General features: G+C 35.6%; 1 protein-coding gene and 1 long non-coding RNA gene across 2 annotated transcripts in view; both read right to left on the bottom strand.

Moving 5' to 3' along the window:
* LOC126828165 (plexin-A4) overlaps positions 1-15,177 on the bottom strand; it is a 32,174-nt gene extending 16,997 nt beyond the window's left edge. The window contains exons 1-10 of the mRNA XM_050557761.1: positions 15,039-15,177; positions 10,038-10,876; positions 8,708-8,845; positions 7,421-7,540; positions 7,167-7,270; positions 5,232-5,343; positions 3,314-3,437; positions 1,761-1,872; positions 725-821; positions 427-578 (exon numbers count right to left, since the gene is read on the bottom strand). Of these exons, the coding sequence (XP_050413718.1) occupies positions 427-578; positions 725-821; positions 1,761-1,872; positions 3,314-3,437; positions 5,232-5,343; positions 7,167-7,270; positions 7,421-7,540; positions 8,708-8,845; positions 10,038-10,876; position 15,039 (1,799 nt within the window). The 5' untranslated portion in view covers positions 15,040-15,177. The remainder of the gene's footprint in view (positions 1-426; positions 579-724; positions 822-1,760; positions 1,873-3,313; positions 3,438-5,231; positions 5,344-7,166; positions 7,271-7,420; positions 7,541-8,707; positions 8,846-10,037; positions 10,877-15,038) is intronic.
* Positions 15,178-19,954: 4,777 nt separating this feature from the next.
* Positions 19,955-21,839, bottom strand: LOC126828183 (uncharacterized). The gene is made up of 3 exons (XR_007682933.2): positions 21,701-21,839; positions 20,856-20,935; positions 19,955-20,328 (listed from the first exon to the last, which is right to left on the bottom strand). It is a non-coding gene; the product is annotated as an uncharacterized LOC126828183 (long non-coding RNA).
* Between the last annotated feature and the right edge of the window lie 1,616 nt (positions 21,840-23,455).

Raw genomic sequence — 23,455 nt, forward strand, 5'->3', positions numbered from 1 at the left:
TCAAATGGTTAGGCGGTTTTGCGAATATTGATGGGTGTCAAGGAACACAATACTCTGCAATTAAATGGCGGAAAAGGAGTTGACAGACAATAATTAAAAGTGTGTATCACAAATGCACAGTAAGTAAAATGGATAATAAATTCTGAACTCAGGGAAAAACATGGCTTGAGACAACAGATTTTGTTATAGTATAGCAAATGTTTGATAGATTAATTAATTTGAATATGTTTTGGTCCAAATATATCATCGAATCACAAAGTTTATACGCGGGCATGTATCTTTAAATATCATCTGATTCCGTAACTGTGCTCCTTTTCCCTTAGTTTGTCATTGCTTTTAGTCCATTCAGAATCTGTGCTATCTTTAAGCTTCACATGTACGATTTTATAATAATAGTTTGGGCAACACAATAATTGGACGACTTACGTATCAATATCTGTACATTTAAACTTATCTCCTATTTTTACAGTGATCTCATCGTTTGTGGCATTATCACAATCAGCTCCAGTGATGTTGAGTTTTGTTCCCCCGGCTACAGGTCCTTTATTAAATGGTATATTAGCGGAAGACATTGGAACCTATAATAAAGTAAAGATCAACGCGGTTATCTTTATTTACACGAGTTAGAGATCGCTGATAAATCAGTATGTAGAAATAAATCTTATTAATGGAAGTTAAGCAATTTAATGTCCGTATTTTGCATACAAAATATATTAAGAATTACCTCAGAAGGTGGCATACAGATTTTATCTACATCAAAACATGAGTTATTACATGGACACCATGTACAATTTGCTTCAATTACATTTCCGCAACTGGTCCTGAAACACGAAATAACAAATTGAACTTTGATTATTGATTGTAGTCAATTATAATGGATAAACTTTAATAGCCTAATTCGAGTCCCAGAAACTTTTTTTTATCCATATTACATTGACATTATTTATAAATAGCTCAAAGACGGGCGGCCCGAGACAGTTCATCGGCATTTTCCGGCGTTGTCCCCCCTTGTCATTGGCACAGGACAGAGGGCCTTTCACGGGACAACGTATAATCGTTCGGATTGGACGAAAAACCGAGGTCCCGTGTATACTTTGGTGTGCACCTAAAAGATCCCTTAGCTGAATTCGATATAAGAGTAGGCTGTAGCGCCGCTGTTTTGGAAAAATTATAAAAAATTGTTATAATCTTACAGGAGCTAAATCGGTTTGATTTGATGTACTATTTTCATTAGTGATGGGACTGAATTTATAGGGTTAAATTTTTGTTTTGAAATATAAAACAGAAGTCAATTTTAATTTCGTTTTTGGCTTAAAATGTCGATAGCGGAATGAACCAACTAAACATAGACTTATACCCACAACGCAAAACAAACAATCAAACTTAAAATTGTTTTATATAAATCATAGAGGAAAATATAGAAACAGAAATGAAATGAAATGGGGTTTAACATCCTACTGTTCTGCTCCGACTGGGCTAATGTAGACGGTCATACGTTATACAGCCACTATGGCCTACTTTTATATCGAATTCCAACTGCCAATGGATCTTTTACGTGCACGTCAATGTATACACGGGACCTTGATGCTTCGTCTCATCCGAATGACTAGACAGGTGTCCATGTCAGGCTCTCCGTCCTGCACCATTGATAATGGGACACCACGTCTGAAAATCAAGATGAACTTTCTCGGCCAGTGCAGGCAATATAAAAACAGATGTTACTGATAATCAAAATACTTTGTACAATAGATTTCACTCACTCGTTCCGTGTACTGCAGTTGTAATAATAGATGGTTTGTTCAGCAACATTAGATTTGTTTCCATCACTTTGAACCCATTCCAAAACAACTGACTGGTTTATAATTCCAGTGTCTATAAAGGGAGGTAAATGATATAATGTATGACATCAAGAATACTAAAATAATAACTTTTCAAACTTTTCATCGATCTTAAAGGGCAATCTAATTAAGGTCTAAAATTGCAAAATGACAAATCCTTATACAACAGTATATACCTTTACCACCAGAATGTGTCGATTCGACAGACTTTCTTGTAGCAAAATAGTATTATCTCGAGCTTATTTCGCCCTAATACACGAGAAACCCAATAAACGACCAATCTATTTTAGAGTATTACGAAAGTGTTCTAATATCTCTGTAAAAGATGACTGCTTTCAACACATGATCTGAATGGCACCTTTTACTCATTTGAATACCCATTTACACTAAAATAGGAAATAATTTTTACCTACAAATATTTCAAACGTCTTTATTTATTTTTCTAATACCCTATTATTTAGAATTTAATTTCTCAGAGGAAAAAAGGTTAATATTTATGGGACATTAAGTAGCATCGATGTCATCCTTATCAGTGATTGTCGCGGCCTAGCGAATATTCACTAGTGATCAGTGTGGCTTACGACTAGCGGTAAGTATAGATACTGATAAAAAATATACATCTGGTTGGTCGAGATGGTAACTTCGCGCACGTAGTCGACAGCATAACTGACCAGCAATGCGAACTGAATCGGTTTTCCCCTACACTGAACGTTAATAAAAATCGAATTCAAAATGTGACCTCTGGTGGGTTCACAAGATATTTACGCAATTTTCGCACAATCAGGAGCAATAATCCAAGAAGTTACTGTTCGATATATGGCGAGCATGACTTGTATCTCCACTTGTTCTAGGAGAGTGTTTGAATTTTCATTTTCTGCCAAGTTTTGGTTGATATTCATGATTAAATTTTTGGGTCGGAAGGATCAGGATGTAATTATAAACAGACATGAATTCGGGTGATGGCCTATCTCTTTCAATGTGCTTATAACATGAGAAAACTCTATTCAATAAACGTCACAGACTCGATTATTTAACGTACAAGACTAAGTGTGGATTTTGACTGGTTGATAGAATGTACAAGGTCAATGGCCATGTCGCGTCCATTGATATCACCCTACTTGTCTGGCAAGAGGTAGAAAATAGGCATTTTTGCCAAAACCATGTATAAATTACTTGATAACCATGTCTCATATTTCTGGTGGAAGCCGTTGTTGAAAACTACAATGATCTTATAGAGAACAGGCAAATAAAATTTGTGGGCATAACGGAGTTGGTGTCAGAGAAAGTTACAGAGAAATGTGCAAGGCGTAAAAAATCTGTCTAAGACGAGTTATTTGCCACTGAAATTGATATGTGAAGAACTACTATAGACTACGAAGGTATAATAAATAGATGCTTAGCCTCGATTTAATGTTATTTTGGAAAGAGATTTTCCAGGTTATAAGCACACCTGTGAAAACACGTGCTACATTTACCTCCAAGATCAGGAACAGTGCATGCTAATAAGACATTTTCTTTGACAGCAGGGAAACTTTTATTTTTCCCATAAACACAGGTGAAGGTGCCATTTTCCTCCAAACAAGTCGTGTTGAATATTATCTTAAAGAAGAAATAGTGTTATTATTAAATATAATATGTACCTGAAATGTCTAGATAACTTAATGGAATAATTGAACATTAAAAGTCATATGAAAAGATATATTAATGTACCTAATTTGTATTTATTCTGGTAGTTTAACTGAAAATAAATCATATTATTTTATCAATATAAGTTATCCACCCTCATACCCTTGATTAACCTTTCATGGAATAGCTTTCTTTTTTTTGTGAAATATTTATTCAATTTAAAAGTCTTATAACAATTGTATATAGAGTAGTTTAACGTTTGATGTAAACTATTTCCATTCATTGTTTTTAATATACTATGTGAATAAACATGTGAATCTACTACACCGTTTTCACAACAGTGGTCCCTTAAGTGTAATACTATCTTCGTTATATGTGAAAAAAATTTGTTATTCTTTGTAAATATTTAATTAAAGACACTCATATAGTGTGTTTTAATATATGTAAGCTGGTCCATTAACTAAGGATTTAAACATATTTTCAGCATATATGATAATTCCAGAGTCTAGAAGGACATGCCCCCTTTTTGTAAATAGATAGTCTTGTTCATAAAATAACGCTCTATATCAGACACTGGGGCAAGTATTTCTAGTATTAAGTACTGTTCCAGATCTTTGACAGAGAAACCTAGCGGTCTTAAGTCAATGAATATACTTCGAAATATATCAACTAAATATTCTTTATATGGACAACTAAATAACATATGGCAAGTTATTTCAACTTCATTTTTACATAGAGGACAAAGATCATCTTCCGTTATCGATCCTGTAGAGTTTATCGGTGTGTTCCCACTTAGCCGGCAGACTTTTAACCCTTTGATTGATCTTAAAACTATAGTCTGTTTAAAAGTAGTCACTCAAGAACTGTTCACTAGTGTTCAGCGTTAATGAGCTCTTAATCCCTCTTAATAAAATTTATCAACCAACCAACAGTTCATGCCGGCGTTATGATTTCAAACATAAATTCAAATCACTATATTAATTTTTATAGATTGTCGATCTGTGTCGAAATTATATTTATTTTAAAATGGCAAACGTTCAGGTTGATATTCGCTTTATCTCCAATAATCGAGGTGGCCGATATTTAATACACAATGGTTACAAGTTCAGTATTTAATAAAAGTTAAATGTGTAAATTGTAATGCATTTTTATATGTGTAAATCATTTAATGTTATTTAATAAATATTAAATTTGTTAAAATCAATATATTTTTTATATGTGTAAGCTATTTAATGTTATTTAATAAAAGTTAAATTTGTTAAAATCAATACAGTTTTAGTCTTAAAAAAGATATGAACTATAGTTTATAACACCATTGTTCTAGGATTAACTCTGGATTAGCGGCAAAATTTGACATCAAAGCCTGTCGGCTAAGTGGGAACACCCCGAGTTTATCATTCATGGATACAATGCTATGAATAATTCTGAAATCGCATTAGTATGTTTATATGGTAAAAGGAAACAATTCCAATAGTGAAATAGTGAAATACTTAATACTCCCCCAATTGGCATACATTTTACTGAGCATCAATAGCGATAAAAAGGTTGCGATCTACAGAACGGGACATCTGAGTACATTAATTATTAACAATTTTAAAAACATAGTATTTTAAAATGTTAAATGGAATTTAACCATTTTATTATGATAATATCAGTACACATGAGTCGATATGGCTAAAAAATATCGAATCGATTGTAACCCCTAATAAAGACTGTTCTATCAACAACAGATATAAGAAACCCTAAAACTAGAAATGTAAATTTTACCAGCTCAGTAGTATTTTCTCCCATTTTGAAAGATGTCTTAGAAAATACCCTTGGATATTTTTCGATACTTGGAAGCCAATACGGTCTTTCGCATTCGGAATAAACAGCACACCTACAATTTTAAATGAGATACAAGATATAATTCCTTATCATACGTAATTTACATCTTAACCCGGTGGAGGGCAAAACTGTATTAACATACTTTTAAGCCAATTATATGACGGATGGATAAATAAATTAAATGGCACTGGGAATATAAACATAACTTACCAAGCAAGGTAGCATAAATCCACCCTGCAACCTCGTCGTCCGGGTAATACACGCCTTATCAAGTGTTTATGTCCTTGTTTTAATTTAGCATAATGTTTTTAGTTTAGGCGTTTAAATACCGTAATAAATGGCCACAATTCAAATTTTGGCAAGACTTGCAATCATCGTATCAACCAGGGGACATAACCCAGGAAGCACTATTGTGGATGGGTTGGGATCATATTTAGCCCAATATTAACTATTTCTGAAATTTTTCATGAAAATCAGCCAAGAATTGAACTCTGTAGTGTGGGTGTGGGTATTGTTATTACCAATTCTGAAACAACGTTTTCGAAAATGCTGGTAGGGACCAAATTCCCGAAACTTGGATGAGAATCGATGAGGAATCGAATACTGTAAAGTACTAAACATCTCCCATAACTCTCGAATTCTTTTTTTTGCGAAAAAGTTCAACGATAGTGATCATTTTTACCACAATCCTGACCAGTCTTAAAATTTTGAACAATGGACTGGGGTAATGAGAATTTACAACCACATTATCAATTTATCCTTGGCTAGCCTGATAAAAAAATTGCTGAATTAAACAAAAAACACACAAAAAATAACAAGAAAAAAATCTTGTTTTTACATAATATGCAGAACTATCCTCATAATCAAAGGTAAATATTAGCCCCCCACTTATTGAACCCTTCCACTGATGATGTCAGTAGTTTTGTTTTTAGGTGCTGATTGGCTGACGTGTCTAGTCAACGCGAACATGGTAAATGTCGAGTATTAATAAAACAGTTCATTTAAAGATACATTATAGGAGATTAAATAAAGAGCTGACAGTTCTCACTATAATAGTTAAAAACTAGATAATGTAAAGGGAATTTGTTGAAAATTTCAGAGAAATTGATCCACTCTGAACCGAGATTTTAGCGATGAATATTGGGGCTAGCCTCGACCATCATTACTAAAGTCGGTAGGATAAAAAACATAGTCTCGATTATCCAGTTTTTGATTTAATTATAAATAGAAGTCTAACATCAAATCAGACCCTAATCCAATAAACCTCGCAGGCTAGCGATGCCATCGAGAGTTGATTGTGGTCTGGATAATTAATTTCTAATAAATAATTTAGAAAACATTTCAGGCTTAAAGAAAGATCTGCAATAGGCAGATTTAGCTCTTGCATAATGTATGTTTAATACACTAATTGGACGCAACGTCTTATAATAACCATTAAATTGTCACATTAAAAGACAATATTATTGTCAGTCATTATTACATATGTGATAGAACTGGTTAAATATATTCAAAATATAATTTTAACACAGAGATCATTGCTACGGGAGACGTGTAACAAGCACGTGAAAAAACGGGAAGGACAACTCGTGTTTGTCATGTTTGACGTCACTTCCCGTTTCTTTGCGTGCTTGTTACACATCACCCGTAACAATGATCTCTGTGTTAAAATTGTATTTGGGATGTATTTAACGAGCTCTATCACATATTTTATAATGACTGACACCAATATTGTCCTTTACCTGTTATGAAAACCAATATCTAAATGATGACAGGAGTGATAGTGTGGGGAATTTAACCCTTGTCTAGTGAACAACTTTTTGTTTATCTATTAACGAAATTTCGGTCGTTATTGAAATATACATGTATAAGAATTACCTGTTATACTTTATACACCAGCCACACAATGCAAGCCCGGCTTCATTTTTTAAGCAATCCTCCCATGATTTATTAGTGCAGTTATCTTCACTTAGAAATTTTACCTAAAGCAAAAACAAAACAGAGAAACTCTCTGGTAAAATATACTATGGGAAAGCGTCCATAGTAGTAGGAGACACAATAGGTAAATAATTAATAGGGACCAGTATATGGTACTTCCATTACTTCCATTAATTAAAAAGGCTGATACTCACCCAGTCACCCGTCACAGCAACAATGCCATTATTTACAAATTTTATTTCAAGAATAGATGAGTTAAGTTTCAAGTGAAGCTGAACACCATTGTACTCTGTGGTATTAGTTGTTGTGAAACTCTGAAAATTATAATTATAAAATCAGTTTTCACTATTGAAATAGTATTCCAATGTTTAAACGTTTCTAAGGATTCGTAATTTAATCCAAATACTCGGGAAACAAGCTATACATAGACACATCATACTCGACAATACATATTATAATAAAAAAATTATATAACATGAGCAGTTTAGAACAAACGTATTGAGATAAGACCTTTTTACGCTGAATTGCAGAAATATTGTGGCAGTTTTTTGATCCCCATCTTTGATCAATAGAGTATTAGACAATTTGTATTATATATTTTTTATTGTATGTCAACTTTCATTATAATCATATTTATATATTTTTGTACCTTGACATTTATTATTAATATATATATATATATATATATGGCCATATAATAAATGGCCATATTCAATTCATTCAGTGTGTTGTTGTGCTTTGATCAAACTGAGCAAGATACATGTACTGTGTTGGCAAAAAATTCTGAACAATACCAAATGGCCACGGTCTTAGCTATAGGGCACTGCACTCCTAAACTACATGGGCATTATATCTGAACAACTTGTTTTTATACAAACATCGTTCTCAGTGGGCATTAAATCTGAACAATTTGTGTTTATACAGACTTCGTTCCTAGTGGGCATTATATCTGAACTTGTGTTTATACAGACATCGTTCCAAGTGGGCATTAAATCTGAACAACGTATATGTGTATGCAGACATCTTTCCTGGTGGGCAATCAATCTGGACACTTTATGTGTATTCAAGCATCTTTAATTATCGTTTTGTGTTTAGCGTCAACATCAAATCTACCTACATATGGTTTCAAACCTTTCGAACAGTAACTCCAGAGACTCAAAGAACAATAAACAATCGAAAAACAAAACTTTGTTGATGTAATTCCGTATTTACTCTTTTAAATTTTATATTTTTACAGATGAAAACAAAATCCCACCCCACCCCAAAGCAAAAAGGCCACCAGATAAAAACATACCTCGTTCCAAGAAAAAGATAAAAAAAACCCCACAAAAACAAACCCAAATCAACGAAAGCAAAACGGTACTTCATCATGGCTCGAAATCAACCGATTAACACAGCAATGGAGAGGTGCAGATGCTCTCGAAGAGCATATAGCTTCCAGACACCAGCTGAACCATAATAACATTTTGATATATAGTTACCCTGGATATTGTTCCATTTGCAAATCCAATATAGTACAAAGTATAACCAGTCTCAACTACAGGAAAACTGGTAAAAGCTGCTGTACTTGAGATGCCTAAATATGGTGGTAGTGGGAGTAGACTTTCTGGAACCAAGTCCTGCAAATAAAAATAATTACAAGTACACAATCATTTGAAGGCTGATCTGGCTTTAACTCGGTCGTTGCTTTAAGAACATGGTACACAATAGGCATCTGAATCTAGCTTACAAAACTCCGTTAAAATCCAAGTCTAATCATAATTGCTGTCGTTATTATTAAATGCAGGAATGTCAGCCACATAACAAATAAATAGGAACATAGCAAACTGGATGAAATACATTTAAGTCATTAAATCTAAGATATGAAGTGTTGGCATACGGTCAGATTAAGACCAATAAACGAACACGTTACATGGTGGGAGTGAAAACTCCGACGTTTTTCTAATTTAATATGAAAATGCATTACGGTAATAAGTGACTGGAATTATATGGCACATGTCTTCAAAACTGTGACTCTGCAAGATTAGCTATATCATGAATAAGAGATGATAAACCCTATTGATCAATGAACATTTTAATTACTTGCAAGGGATAGGGTCCGTCGAAATAAAATGAGATTTAACTTCCTACTTTTCTGAATCAACGACATACAGTGTGCTATAATGAGAAACATTTTTCCCAGACAGAAGCATTCCCCCCTACCCAAATTTCAGCTATCGAGGATCTTGGTTTGTCATAGTGCTGTTTAATCATTATAATGGGAAGAAAATGCGTGTTACAAGTGAAAGAATTGGCGGTAAATACCGCTGTCTGCCCCCCCCCCCCCGCCCCTTATTATGCTTTCGTAATCACTCAAATGTGACGAAATTCTTGATCCACCTTGAAACACATTAGAGTGCACGTAAAACTACTATTGACAGTTGCAATTCGATGAAGAGTAAGCTGTAAACACGGATGTCTGGAATAAGAAAGTCTACAAATTTGAAAAAGAAAATCAACAATGTTAAGAAAAGTTTTCCAGCCCCCGGCGCCGATTATTTTCAGTAAGACAAGACAAGCTGAATATTCCTGAACGAAATTGAGTGGCTTGTCCATAATGTTTGTTTTTGAACTTCTCAAAAAGAAACTCTGTTGATTTTTGACCCCCGTGTAACTCAGATGTAAAGTGCCTAAAATGTATCTGAATTACAGACTTCCTTGTTTTTTCAAATCTGTTAAATAACTGTAGATCGGGTAATTAAAAGTACTGTAATACATTTCATTGATTTCAATCAATTATAATGTCTATCAAAAATTATATATAAAGCTTACCTGTTTTGTCCCACTGTCTAAGTGTTTGTTAATGGCCTCGATTTCGTAGGTGCATAACGCATCTTCAAATAAAGCAGATACACCAACATATTCGCTACCATTGTTTATGCTGGCTCTTGTAATCGCCACAGCAATGAAAGACGTTTTATTATCACATTTAATCACATTTTCGTTAAAGTTATTAAATAAATCCATACTTTGAATTGAGAATCTTGATATATTAGCTCCAGCTGTATCGTTGATTTTCTGAGAGATGAAGTAAACCGAGTCATTCTGAATAAAAATTGCTTTTGGTATATAATTTTCTAAATTGTAACAGCTATTGTTATATGACTGACATTGGTCATTATCCAATTTAAAGACACATATTTGACTGTCATTCATTAAATCATTTGGTGCTGCAACAATCAGAACCGGGCCGCATGATACCTTTCCAAACAAAGCCATAGTGGGTGACAAACTTGATGGCAGTTTAACTGTGGTATTGGAGACTGCGTCACTACTAAAGTTACCTAAAGGAACTCTGTTACAATTACCACCATCACCTGTTCCACAGAAAATCAACGAATCATCATATTTCACGAGAATCTGGTTCTTGTTCATGATTTTGTCTTCTTCACAAAAAGAATCATTCAACTGATAGATGTAGTTTGATCCAGCAAGGTAATATTTGTTATTTGTCGAATCGAAAACAATCTTTGATAGCCCGGAAGCATTAAAGGAATTGTCATTTGAACATGTATGCCCAAGGACTCCGTTCTGTTTACCGATGACAAAAACAACAAGATACACTAACATAATCATTGCCGCCATAGTCTTTATCTCAAACCTATAAGGCACTAAAATGTAAATCAAATATAGAATAACTATATGGATTAAAAATTATTTAGCTTTTATTACAACGACGTTTCAGCTAAAATGCAAATTAAATATGGAATAACTATGTGGAATAACAATAATTAGCTTTTATTCAACTAGGCTTCTCTGATCTTCAGAAGGCAAGAATCCGAATTGCTCGTAAAATGGATTTATAGAAATTGAGTAAAGTTATCATGTTTAAGGCGTTCCGAAGAGAATATAATTAAGCTAGCGTTATTGAATCGTAAGTTATTTTATCTGTTACCATTATTGCCGAGTACATACTTTGTCTATAGAATGCAAGCAACTAAATATTCCCAAGATATAATATAAAACCACTCTCATTATATGCGAACTGTCATTAGACACAAAAAGGGAACAGGGAACACTATTTGGGAATACCAAACATATATTTAGTTAAATATCGGAGGAATAATTCAAAGTGGAATAATTCAAAACGTATTGTGCATATTACATATGAATGTTTGACAACTTCACCCAAATAGCTATGGAGGACCAAACAGCTCTTTTTTTCCGTGTTATTTATTCTTAGTTCTTAATGTGTGGTTCTTAATTCTTATTTCTTAATGTGTGGTCGTATTTCGACATTTGTACACTAAAATTTAAATTTGTATCTTAAAATCAATATTTGTATCTTAAAATCAATATTTGTTTTACAAATAAGACATTTGTCATATCAGATTTGTAAAAGATAAAATTTATTTTAGAAAATCCCCCCCCCCCCAAAAAAAAAAAAAAAATAAATAAATAAATAGCCTGCATTGTCATTTTATTATAGACATACAACGAAAAACAAATCTCGAACAACAAATAAATAGCCTGCATTGTCATTTTATTATAGACATACAACGAAAAACAAATCTCGAACAACAAATTTCCAAATACAACTCTCCAAATACAAATCTTGCAAAACATTTCTCGAAAAACATTTCTCGAAGCATTATGATGACATGGACCGAAATCAACCTGGCATACGATAAGTCACCATATAATAATGAGGAATCGAGCAAGCATACAATAAGAAAAATCGCTCGATGACAGTGACTTTAGTAAAGTTACGTGCGTGTTATGGCTAATCCATAGAGTTATGTTAATATATTGGTTAATCCGATCTAGCATTAAATAAATAAATATAAATTGAAAGTAGTCTATTTTTAGTAATTAGGTTATTTTTTGATAGCGACATTTCTTTGGACAAACGAAAGAAGATTTCATCTCTTCTAAATCATGTAATCATAAATGTGCCGGAAAATAACTAATACTCGTTTAGACAAATACTTTCGGTGACGCATTACACGATAACTGGAATTTCGTATTAAGACCGGTATTTTGACTTTTAAATATCCCCCTCACTAAATAGAGTTCAGTCGATCCAAATTATATCTGCTTTAACAGGGTACGCAAATATGAATATGTCAGAAAATATTTCACAATTTTGAAAATGTATTTGGGCCCTTTTTTAATGGTATGCATCCCGATATCTTGTATTTCGTGTTATGGTCCGTATTTTGACGATAAATACCTCCACCCCCTTTCATTTAATACATGTTAGTGTCATTCAAATTTGTTCTCTTCCTCCCCTGCTCCATATCAAAACTCATAACACTTCTAGTGGTATGCAGTGTCATTCAAATTTGTACTTCAAAGTATGTAAATATAAATGTACCGGAAAATTATTTAAATTTTGTAGCAAACAATAAACATACTTTCTAGCAGTATATGAAAAGATATCAAGAATTTCTTACTAAGATCTGGTTTTTTTTTACTTTAAATACCCCTCGCCCTCAACCCACTTATTAAAGCTTAGTACTGTGAAACTTTGATCTTTTTTAAGGTATCGGGAGACAGGCGATACGTTTCAAGTCAGTAGCTTGAAGCGTATATATGGTATTAGTGTCAGTGGCCTGTGGCACGAAGTAACAGTATATTGTCGCATACATAATATATTATGTCAACGCTTGGGCGATATAATATATTATGTCAACGCTTGGAACTAGGATGGAGGTGACTAGGCATGAACTTGCAACGATATATTTAATTGGCGCTTTGATAACCAATGAATGCTTTGGAGACATATTTTGGCGGTATTTTCCATCATGGAATCGGTAAGTTTCGATTGTTTTTTTCTTTTCTGTTTTTTCTCTCTTTTCTGTGTCCTAACCCTAACCCTAACCGTAACCCTAATCCGAAAGAAAAGTGCCCTTTTTTGAAATTCTGACATCACAGGTGCCCTTTTTCTGATAAGGATGCCCTCTTTTATTTACAGGGACACTTTCTATTGTTAAGGGGGTGGACCGGTCCCCATGGTCCAACCCCTGGATCCGCTCTGATGACGCGTACATTCCACTGAGTCTACAGGTCTAATATGCTAACACGCTTGGAGCGTCAACACAATATATTATGTCGCCCAAGCGTTGACATAATATATTATGTATGCGACAATATACTGTTACTTCGTGCCACAAGCCACTGACACTAATACCATATATACGCTTCAAGCTACTGACTTGAAACGTGCAGGGTGCGGGAGAAGGCCATCCCAGACTATATAAAAAAGATGAAATTATGAATTATGAAATTCACGGGACAGGTTTATTGGGACGTACGAAAATATTTACGGAGAATGAACTGAAGAATAATTGGGTAGAAATAAGCTTAAAAGAATTACAAAATTCGATTTCTGGGTGGAAAAGGCGTTTAGTGCAAGATAAGGGACATATTGACCATTTGTTTATGTAAATAGGAATGAGTGTAATGTGATTTCTCAGTCTGGCCAAAGATAATTTCATATTCTTTTTTGAAACTCGTACGGTAACACTATTAAAGCGATCGACCTACAAACTAGAGTGCAGTTCTCAAACATTCCTATTGTACTACATGTGAAACATTAATGCTTGAATTATTTCACTTTAAGTAGTGGCCACCCGATATTTGCTATAGCTTAAATACACTGTACCCCCTAGAAAATCTCAATATCGTCATTGATATAATATCTAATATTTGGTATTTGGTTACACTGTCCAGATTTTACCAATGTTAGATTTCAAACTCTAAATAGAGAGAGAGAGAGAGAGAGAGAGAGAAATGGGGTTTAACGTCCACTCGACACAAACTAGGTCATTTCGGGACTAACACATGGTTTAATTTTATTTCAATAATTCGCTTGCGCGTAGGGGTCTTTAGCAGTGGGAGGAAACCGGAGGACCCGGAGAAAACCCACGAGGTTGGACAGGCGACCCTACTCCTTGCCACGTACAACCGGGGATTCGAAACCACTCCAGTTGACTCAATGACAGACTTTATGGTACAGCGCGCACGTGCTAACCATTCAGCCACCCAACCCCCCAAACTCTAAATAAATTACCAAATCAACGGTAATATATATAATAGATACACACATTTTAAATCCAGTTCAGGAAATTATACATTTATCTAAAGATTCCCATAACCATTGTAAATACTATTTAAGTGATTATTTTCTCGTTCCCTATGCAACTGACGTCTTTAAAACATTATACAAAGCAATCGTATTATGAAATGGTAGCACATTAGAAAAATGAAATGAAATGAAATGGAGTTTAACGTCCTACTGTTCTGCTCCTAACCTGGGCTAATGAAGACGGGCATACGCCATACAGTGTGCTATGAGGGAAATTTTGCCCGGACAGCGGCACTACGGCCTACTCTTATATCGAATTCCAACTGCCAAAGGATCTTTTACGTGCACGCCAATGTGTACACGGGATTGCAATCTAGAGAACAAAAAAAAAAACAAAAACAAACAAACGTTAACCCGAAGTGGATACTAATGTTTAATATGATTTCTTGTCCTATATATGCCAAGTTTAATATTGTAATTCCTGAAAAATCTAAAAAAAAAAAAAAAAAAAAAAAAAAGAAAGAAAAAAAAACCCCGCTAAATTGTATTGTATTGACCAAATTTCCTAAATTGATCATATGCTAATATATTACTTATAACTTGCTTTCAGATGTTAAAGTAATTATATATCAAACAGTAGCACATTTTCTACAACACATGTATTATTGAACTAAAAAGACCTGTTACATGGTTTGAATCTATATTCCCCTTTATATTCCGTTTTTAATATCAATGTCACTTACTGATCAGAATATTTATCCGCTGTTACACCTCAATTGATAATATGGTGTGAGTTGTCTCGCAACCACATGTATTAATAATATAACAAACTACACCAAGGTAGTCGCATGACAAGAAGGAAAAAACATGATTCGCTCTCGTATTTTACATCCTGGTATTATGTTACATAGTACAAGCTTGACAATGATTTCAGTGTACATGTATACGTAACGATTGACTGCCCTTGTATTTAAAGAAAAACAATACGACAGTGGAAAATGGGTAACACATAAAAACCAACCTATAGATATTTAAGCTAGGTTTTACACGGGTCAATCAGGAAGTGAATTACCCCGATTAAATATACTGCATAGTTAGTATAAATTCCCGTGATATGAATAACTCAGACAACACCCAAAGGTTATGCATAGCTTTTCGCAGGTGTATTAAAAAACATAGGGTTTTTTTTGCATTAATTACATTATTATACTGGTTGAAATTTGTTTTTAGTTTTGGTAATACTGCAATATTGCTTGAATAAGCAGCAATAAACGATCTGCGTTGATTTAATATTTATTTCTTTAAGGAATCGGAACTGTGATTGCAGAGATTATGGATTGATCAGCTAGTCATAAAGAGGAGGTGGGGGGGGGGCGAATGGTTAGAGCGTATTATAGTCATAAATCCAATAACTTAAGCAGGGGCGTACATTACGATTTTGTTTGGAGGGGTGTTTAGCCAAAATGCGACCGACTGATGCCCATATCCCTAGTACGAGTGACACAGTCAGGAGCCGAGCACCACAGGTGCGAGTTTTGTAGGGGCCATGTGCAGTAGCGGATCTAGATAGGGGTGGGGGGGGGGTCCAAATCTAGGGCGCCACCCCAGCCACAATCCCACCCAACAATGAATGTCAACAAAATACTTGCTATAACATTAAGCGTCCCGGTAGAACATAGATGGTATTGTATAATTATATAGTTGTTTGCTGATCGTTGTCTCGCTGGAAAGCAGTTTTATTTAAGTTACCATAAGGTTTATGTCATATATGATTGTGCCTATAACACTGAGCAACCTGAGAAAATTTTAAAAAATTGAGTCAATATCTTGGCATTTGAGGTCATTGCTGGGACGAAAACTCGAGATCCGCCCCTGTCAATTCCGCCTGTTTTGCAAGAGTTGACAGAACTTTTGTATAGTCTGACGCCCCACGACCCACACACCAGTGCCAGTGGTACTACTAACATAACTAGGCAGTTCAGTATAACCGTGAATATGATAGTGCTGAGACAGTGTAAGACAACAGAGGGGTGGAAGAATGATATTATAATGGAATCGAGCGCCGCAGGCGCGAAAAAATTTCAGATGTGTAACCGAGCTTTTAATTTTTGGGACTGGGTCTGACAATTTTAGTCAATGTCATGGAAAATGGATCCAAATTCGCGTTAACGAGAGGATAAGAAATGGGACAGAATCTTCAGGCCTATCTGTCAATGTCGCCTGTTTTGTGAGAGTAGAACTAACAATTCTACAGTCTTTTGACCCACGACTCACTCACTAGTGGTACTACTAACTGGGCGATTCACTGTAACTGTGAATATGATAGTGATGAGATAGTATAAGACAGAGAAGGAGTTGAAGAATGATGGCATAATGGAATTGAGCGCCGATATGTAACTGAGCTTTTAATTTTTGAGGACTGGGCCTGAAGGCACTTTACCTCAATGGGGCGCTTACTTGGTCTCTGAAATGCCCCGGACTTTGGGGAGAGATTTTGCAGAATTCTGATGGTCAGAAAACACCCCATTAATTCATTTAGTCTGAGAACGACTGCGGTGAGCACTTTTTTTTGAGACCGACTATTTTTTTGCCATGGGGTGAAAAACATTTTTTTCAAACATGATAAGTCGACAAGGTTATTTTATACTAAAGTTTTGCGTGTGCAGTGAGCACTTATTTTGATACCGACTGCTCATATCCTACGACCGACTGCACTGATTTTGCGACCGACTAGTATTTGAGATCTATTCTGGCATTATTTGTTTACCTCATTAATTCATTAAGACGGCGATGCATTATTTTGAGACCGACTGCAGTGACTGCTCTTATTTTGAGACCGACTATTTTTCTCCCTGGAGGAAATTTTGTTCTTAGACCTACATACTCACAACAGAATAAGAGTGAAACACATCATTTTTTCAAACATGATAAGTTGACAAGGTTTTGCGTGAGTAGCGTGACGTGTGCAGTGAGCACTTATTTTGATACCGACTGCTCTTATTTTGCGACCGACTGCACTGATTTTGCGACCGACTATTTTTTTTCCTGGGGGGTGTACCACCCCCCACCCAGATTTACGCCCCTGAACTTAAGGCAAGGACGAATCAAAGTGGGAGTGGGGGACGCGGAGAAGAATCGGTCATGAAAGACGTGAGATCCACGGGCTATTTGAAAAATGGCGGCTATTTGAAACTATTCATATTCTTTGGTGGATATTAGCGGCCATTCTACATTCTCGACTTGTCGGGTTGTGGAGACGACAAGTCGCAGCACGACAAGTCGAAATAATTGTATTTTGTCGACTGGTCGGGTTGTAAAGGCGACAAGTCGACATGTCGACAAAGTCAACCCGACAACGCGACAAACTAACCCGACAATCGTCGCCTTCATTTTGTCGACTTTTCGGGTCAATTCTGTCGACTTATTTCGCTTCCTCGTGCCCCGACTTGTCGCCTCGGAAGTCAATCACTGCGCATGAGCAAGCATTCTTCGGTTAAGTATGGAAGCCTAATCTCGACGAGGCGAGGGAGCAATTAATCAGCATTTGTTTTTGCTTGCTGCACTTGACAATTACACAGATAGGATTGAAAATTGAAAAGGTCGTTTGGTTAAATTTGCAGCTAACGACCTATAAAATTAGGAATCTATATTTCAGAAGAGAGTCAGTTTTATATGTTGATATGTATTTTAATGTATGCTTTCAATATATCTATGATAATTGAGAATACACTATGCTAGATTTACTATAATAAAATATATTTAAAATTTAATTCCCCCTTCGTAGGATGATTCTAGGCAAGTTTCTTTTACGGAATACACTAAAGCTTTTTCTTGGTCACATCCCAATTTCAAATCTCCTTGACTTGTGCCAAAAATTAGTAGTAACTGTATCGCTGGTTCACTAACCAGAAGGTCTGCACCCAGCATGGCTTTCCTTATGTCCAATGTACGGTGACGTGCACATGGAACCTTTGTCAGTTGGACAAACTTCCCTCGTAGCACACTGCGTTGGTGTAGAAAAGTAGCTTGCTTGATAAACTATGCCGGAGTTTAAAATAACCGTGGTCTGTATCTAAAAAGTTTATTTTTGTCCCCATTCTGGCTGAAAAATTACCCCGGACTTTTCCAGCGTCAGTGGTGCGTCGGGACGCGGGTGGGGAGCAGAGTCTAGTCTTTCTGTACGGAAAACCCTGGTCCCGCGTAAGCGTAGACGTAAAGGAACCCTAGACGGAGTTTGAAACATGAGTATGCCGTATCGCCGCTGTCGGGCAAAATTTACCTCATAGTAAGCCTACACTGCATAGCGTATGCCAGTCTTCATTGGTGCGGAAAAGTACCTTGTTTGATAAACTAAGCCGTAGTTTGAATGGGGTGTTCTCATCCAGCTCAAAATATTGATTAAGGGGATTATGGGTTTAGGGCTGGGGGATTATGGTCTGTAGCTGAAATGTGTTCACCTAATTAGATATGGATTAACCGTTTAATAAGTGTCATGTGAACTGTGTTTAATAAGTGTCATGTGAACTGTGTTTAATGAGTGATTTTTTACAAAGTAATGAATCAATTTGGTTCAATTAAAACCTATTTAAGGGAGTGACATCTTCAGTTGATATGTCAAAATGGCAAATGTAAATGTTCAGGTGCTAACGGCATTTCCAGGCCAAAGAAGAAAGCCTACCGTGAACTAGAAGAGAGACTTCAAGCATTGAAAGATCAGTTCCGAAATGGTCAAAGAGACATCATGCTTTATGTAGATGCGGTATCTCATCTTGTCCATTTAGAGTAAAAAGTATGAAATGTTTACTTGCCCATATGAAATATATATTTTTAATGTTGATGCTCATTTCATAGTGCTATTTAGTTATTTATTTTTTATATTAAGTTTTTCCTCAATGTGTACACGGGACCTCGGGTTTTCGTCCCATCCGAACGACTGAATAGCTGTCCTTGTCATACCCTCCTTCCTGCACCACTGACAACACGCCGGAAAACTTATTTGAGTTGGAATATTAGTAGATTGATTATTGCAGATTTGTATGTGTTTGGGCAAACTGTGCTGTTGTTGGTAATCAGTGAACATGCGTATAAATTGCATTCTCGTCCTGTTCCCTCGCGCTTTAGCACTCTCGCTCCCTCGCCTAGACGTCTCGTCGAGATTATGAAATGGTCACAACAGGCTCATGCGCACTGGCTGACTTCCGAGGCGACAAGTCGACAAAGCGAAATAATTGTATTTTGTCGACTTGTCGGGTTGTGAATAAGCCGAAGGCGACAAGTCGACAGAATTGACCGGACAAGTCGACAAAATAAAGGCGACGAATGTCGGGTTAGTTTGTCGACTTGTCGCCTTCACAACCCTACAAGTTCAAGTTGACGAGACGACAAAATACAATTATTTCGACAACCTGACAAATCGAGAATGGCCGCTGACAGCCACCATAATATTCCCCCGTTTCGAAGCAAAAATACGACTTTGAATTACACACTAAACCGATAATTTACAGTTTTATTTGTACATTTAATTCTTTAATATTAAATAATTGTAGATCCAGTAAAACCTAATGAAAATAGTATTTTGTAAACAATTGATATTTTGAAAAAAAAAAAAAAAAATTATACGATGAATGAACCAGTACACTTGTACATTACAGTGGCTGCAACTATATTTTCAGAAAAATCGTTCAGATGTCACGGTAGAAGTAAAATATATTGTCTAATACGTGTACTTATTTTTTTCTGGTATAATCATATAAAATATAGTTAGTGTAATACATGAGGTGACTCGGGCTTACATATTTCAATAGAGCAATTATCCAGAGAGACCCCTCAACAGAAGAATGTTTAAAAGTTGGTTATTCTGTCCAGATTGTCCAGATAAGAGAAAGGGAAGAAAACGTCTGATTCCACCTTCGCCTCGAGTCAACAATAGTAGAGTAAGAGGGTCGATTTGGTTGGACGTCTGTTGCCCGAATGGGTTAGGAAATAAACCCGGGTTGTTCTGATTGTTGGTTGAATAGCCCATGGGTGGCAAAACTATAAAATAAACAAATTATTCATATAATCAAATGGTACATATAGAACCATATTGTATATAATTATATATTTGTGAGACCAGTACCACTAAATCTAAACTGTTATTAAGTTAGTTTTTTTATAACTTGAACATTTCCACAACAGATAAAAAAAGGAAATGACTTTATTCTGGGAGAAATTATGAATGTTAAAAAATGTTTGCGTAGATTGTTTACTATCGTTGCAACGGTATTTGACAATCGAGGCTAAGTCTCGATTATCCATTTCATCGTTATTTTCTTTTATCTCTCGGTTGTTATAATCCAATTAAATCTCGGCCACCCGATGGTCCAGCGAGTTGGTTATGGGCTTGTCATGTGTGTGAATAAATGTCTAACAGTTTATATAAAGGGCTGCGATAGGCAGATTTATCATCTTTGATTAAACGTTAAAAAAATAATCTAAGTAAGGTGGATTAAGCCTTGAGAAATTTGATATCTTAGAGAAATATACAAATGACGCATCATTACTTTAACAACGTCGTTTACCTTGACTATATACTGCCACGATGAGAACCAAAAATACACATAGTTGGCTAAGTAGAGACATTTTGAATTGTCGAATGAGTCTGAAAAATAAAATGGAATCAACTGATATAGTAAGCCCGGAGTACGCTTTTAGTACAAATATGAATATATTTGGACTGAAATAAATTCGTGTCTTATTACCATTAAAATGATACTGAATAATCTTATAATAATATTTGCATGATCAATAACAAGAGATGGTTTAAATATTGTTCTTTAAGATTAAAATCATATTTAATAAAACTTGAAAACCTATTCGTATCCGATATAAAACACGAAACGAAATGGGGTTTAACGTCTAATTTTCTGCACCGACTGGACTAATGAAGACGGGCATGCCACATACAGTGTGCTAGGAAGAGAATTTGCCCGGACAGTGATACTACCGAATACCCTTATTTCGAATTCCAACTGTCAAAGGATATTTTACGTGCACGCCAATGTGTACACGGGCCTCAGTGTTTCGTCCCAACGAAACGAGAGTCAACTCCGAGAGCAAACCCGAGACCTCCTGGTTATAGATCCAGTGTCTTACCCACTGAGCAAACGCGGCTCTCCGCTGATATACAAAATTTAACGCTTTAATATTCTTGTTGAAGAAGGTGCGTTAAAATTAATACTGAATACTAATTTGAAACCTAGTCACTTCCTCTTTTTCAAACATTTATTGCGGTTCCCTTTTTATTGCACGAGAAACACATTTTACTGTAAATGATGTGGCCATGACAAAATGGTCTAGTTATTATTTTAAAGCAATAAATGAAATCTAATAATGTTTATATTTGCTAATATTAATAGAAACCTACCTTGGCTGTTTAATATTCTGTGATAGTAGACGAATGTTGCAAAGTTACGAGATTCCTAGCATTTATATACACCGGTATGGGTTATAGACCGGTGAAGATCTTAATACAAACAAATAAACAATGTCCGAAAAAATCAAATAAACCGCACGTAAAAAGATATTTTTTCTAGTGTTTTTGTCCTGTAAAAAAATTGTGAGCTGTCATAATCTTTTATCTACTTAGATAATGATGAATAACCCAGTAACATAGGTAAACACATATGTTTAATGCGGATAAAAAAATGTCGATGGGAATGGAAAATATAAATTTTAAACGAATATCGGTTTTCAAATAATGTGTTACCATTTGTTTCCGAAGTATGCTTGCAATAGATATGCGAAGTACAACAACATTTTGTTAGAAACCTAAACCTACCATATTAATGAGACGTGGTATAAGGTGTTCTAGAAAATGAACAAAGTTAGCTGATGTAGTAACAAAAATGCATAATTATGGCCACTTGTATAGATTTTATGTATAGTTGTATTTTTGGCATGGAATATTGACAACAATGAAAATGTTTTTTTCTACTATGTATTTGTAATCAGTGATTTCAGTACATTATCTATTAGGGTATTGGGCATTGTTGTTATTACAATAGGGGTTGTAACAGGTCATCCTCACCCAGCATCTTAGATGAAAATTCCCTCGGGCTATTCCACTTTTGAGCCCCCCCTCCCCCAACAAATACCTCAGCCTCGCGACATCAGGAAAATGAAAGTATGTTTTAAACACAATTGAGCATGGCCGAGGACTATGCCCGACTTTTAGGACTACGTAAGAAAGGCTTAGGACACAATAATAATTAATATTCACCTTCTCCGAAGGCCCCCTAGTTGAGCCCACAGTCTCCCAATCTCCATCCCGCGCCTATGTTGTTGCCATATGCGAAGGTGGAGATGGTTAAGTTTGGCGCCAGAGATAATTTAGTCGACTAAGTCAAAGTCGAGTCCGAAATCTAGCTGTAAAAGCCGTTTTAAGAGGAACCCGATCACTCCAACTACTCAGTCAAATGGCTTTATACGCCTATCTATTATGTGAAATGGCTTTATTTAACGTCCGCTTCCACCAAGGTGATATCGCAGACAAAACTATTGCTGTACTATTGTATTTATACCACTTGACTGGTGATATGGCTGGTTATCTCACACCTCTGGAATGTAGCTATGAGTATAGCTATCATAAGTTTGTCCTTTGCCTTTGATCGTATTTTGTTCGAGCTCATACCTGCCAATGACTGCCATTCCACCGGAGCGTCAATGAGCGAACTGACATTTACGCCATGTCCACGCAAGACTTGGTACTTTTTTAAACGAAGAAAGCCCTAGACTAAATATTCAATTTAGCAGACTCCTTGCGTACAGGTGATTTGAACTGCATAAAAAAAGGAGCCCAACTAACCCTGAAATTCATCTTTGAGAAAGGACTGACCTAACATTGATTGGGGCAGACTTCAAGTTCCAAAGATCATGAAAGACGGCGATAATTCAAAGTGATATTTATTGTGATAGCAGTCTGACAAAAAATATCGTCTATGTGTACCATCTAGGAATATGCACCTTAAGGATGAAATGAAATGAAATGGGAATCCAACTGTCAAGGGTTCTTTTACGTGCACGTCAATGTGTACTGTGTACACAGAGCCTCGGGTTTTCGTCACATCTTCAAGTCTTCATTGGCAGAAAAGTAGGACAAGATGAAATCGCATCGGCAAAT

The sequence above is a fragment of the Patella vulgata genome, chromosome 7 (assembly GCF_932274485.2).
Source record: "Patella vulgata chromosome 7, xgPatVulg1.2, whole genome shotgun sequence".
NCBI classification, from domain to species: domain Eukaryota; kingdom Metazoa; phylum Mollusca; class Gastropoda; family Patellidae; genus Patella; species Patella vulgata.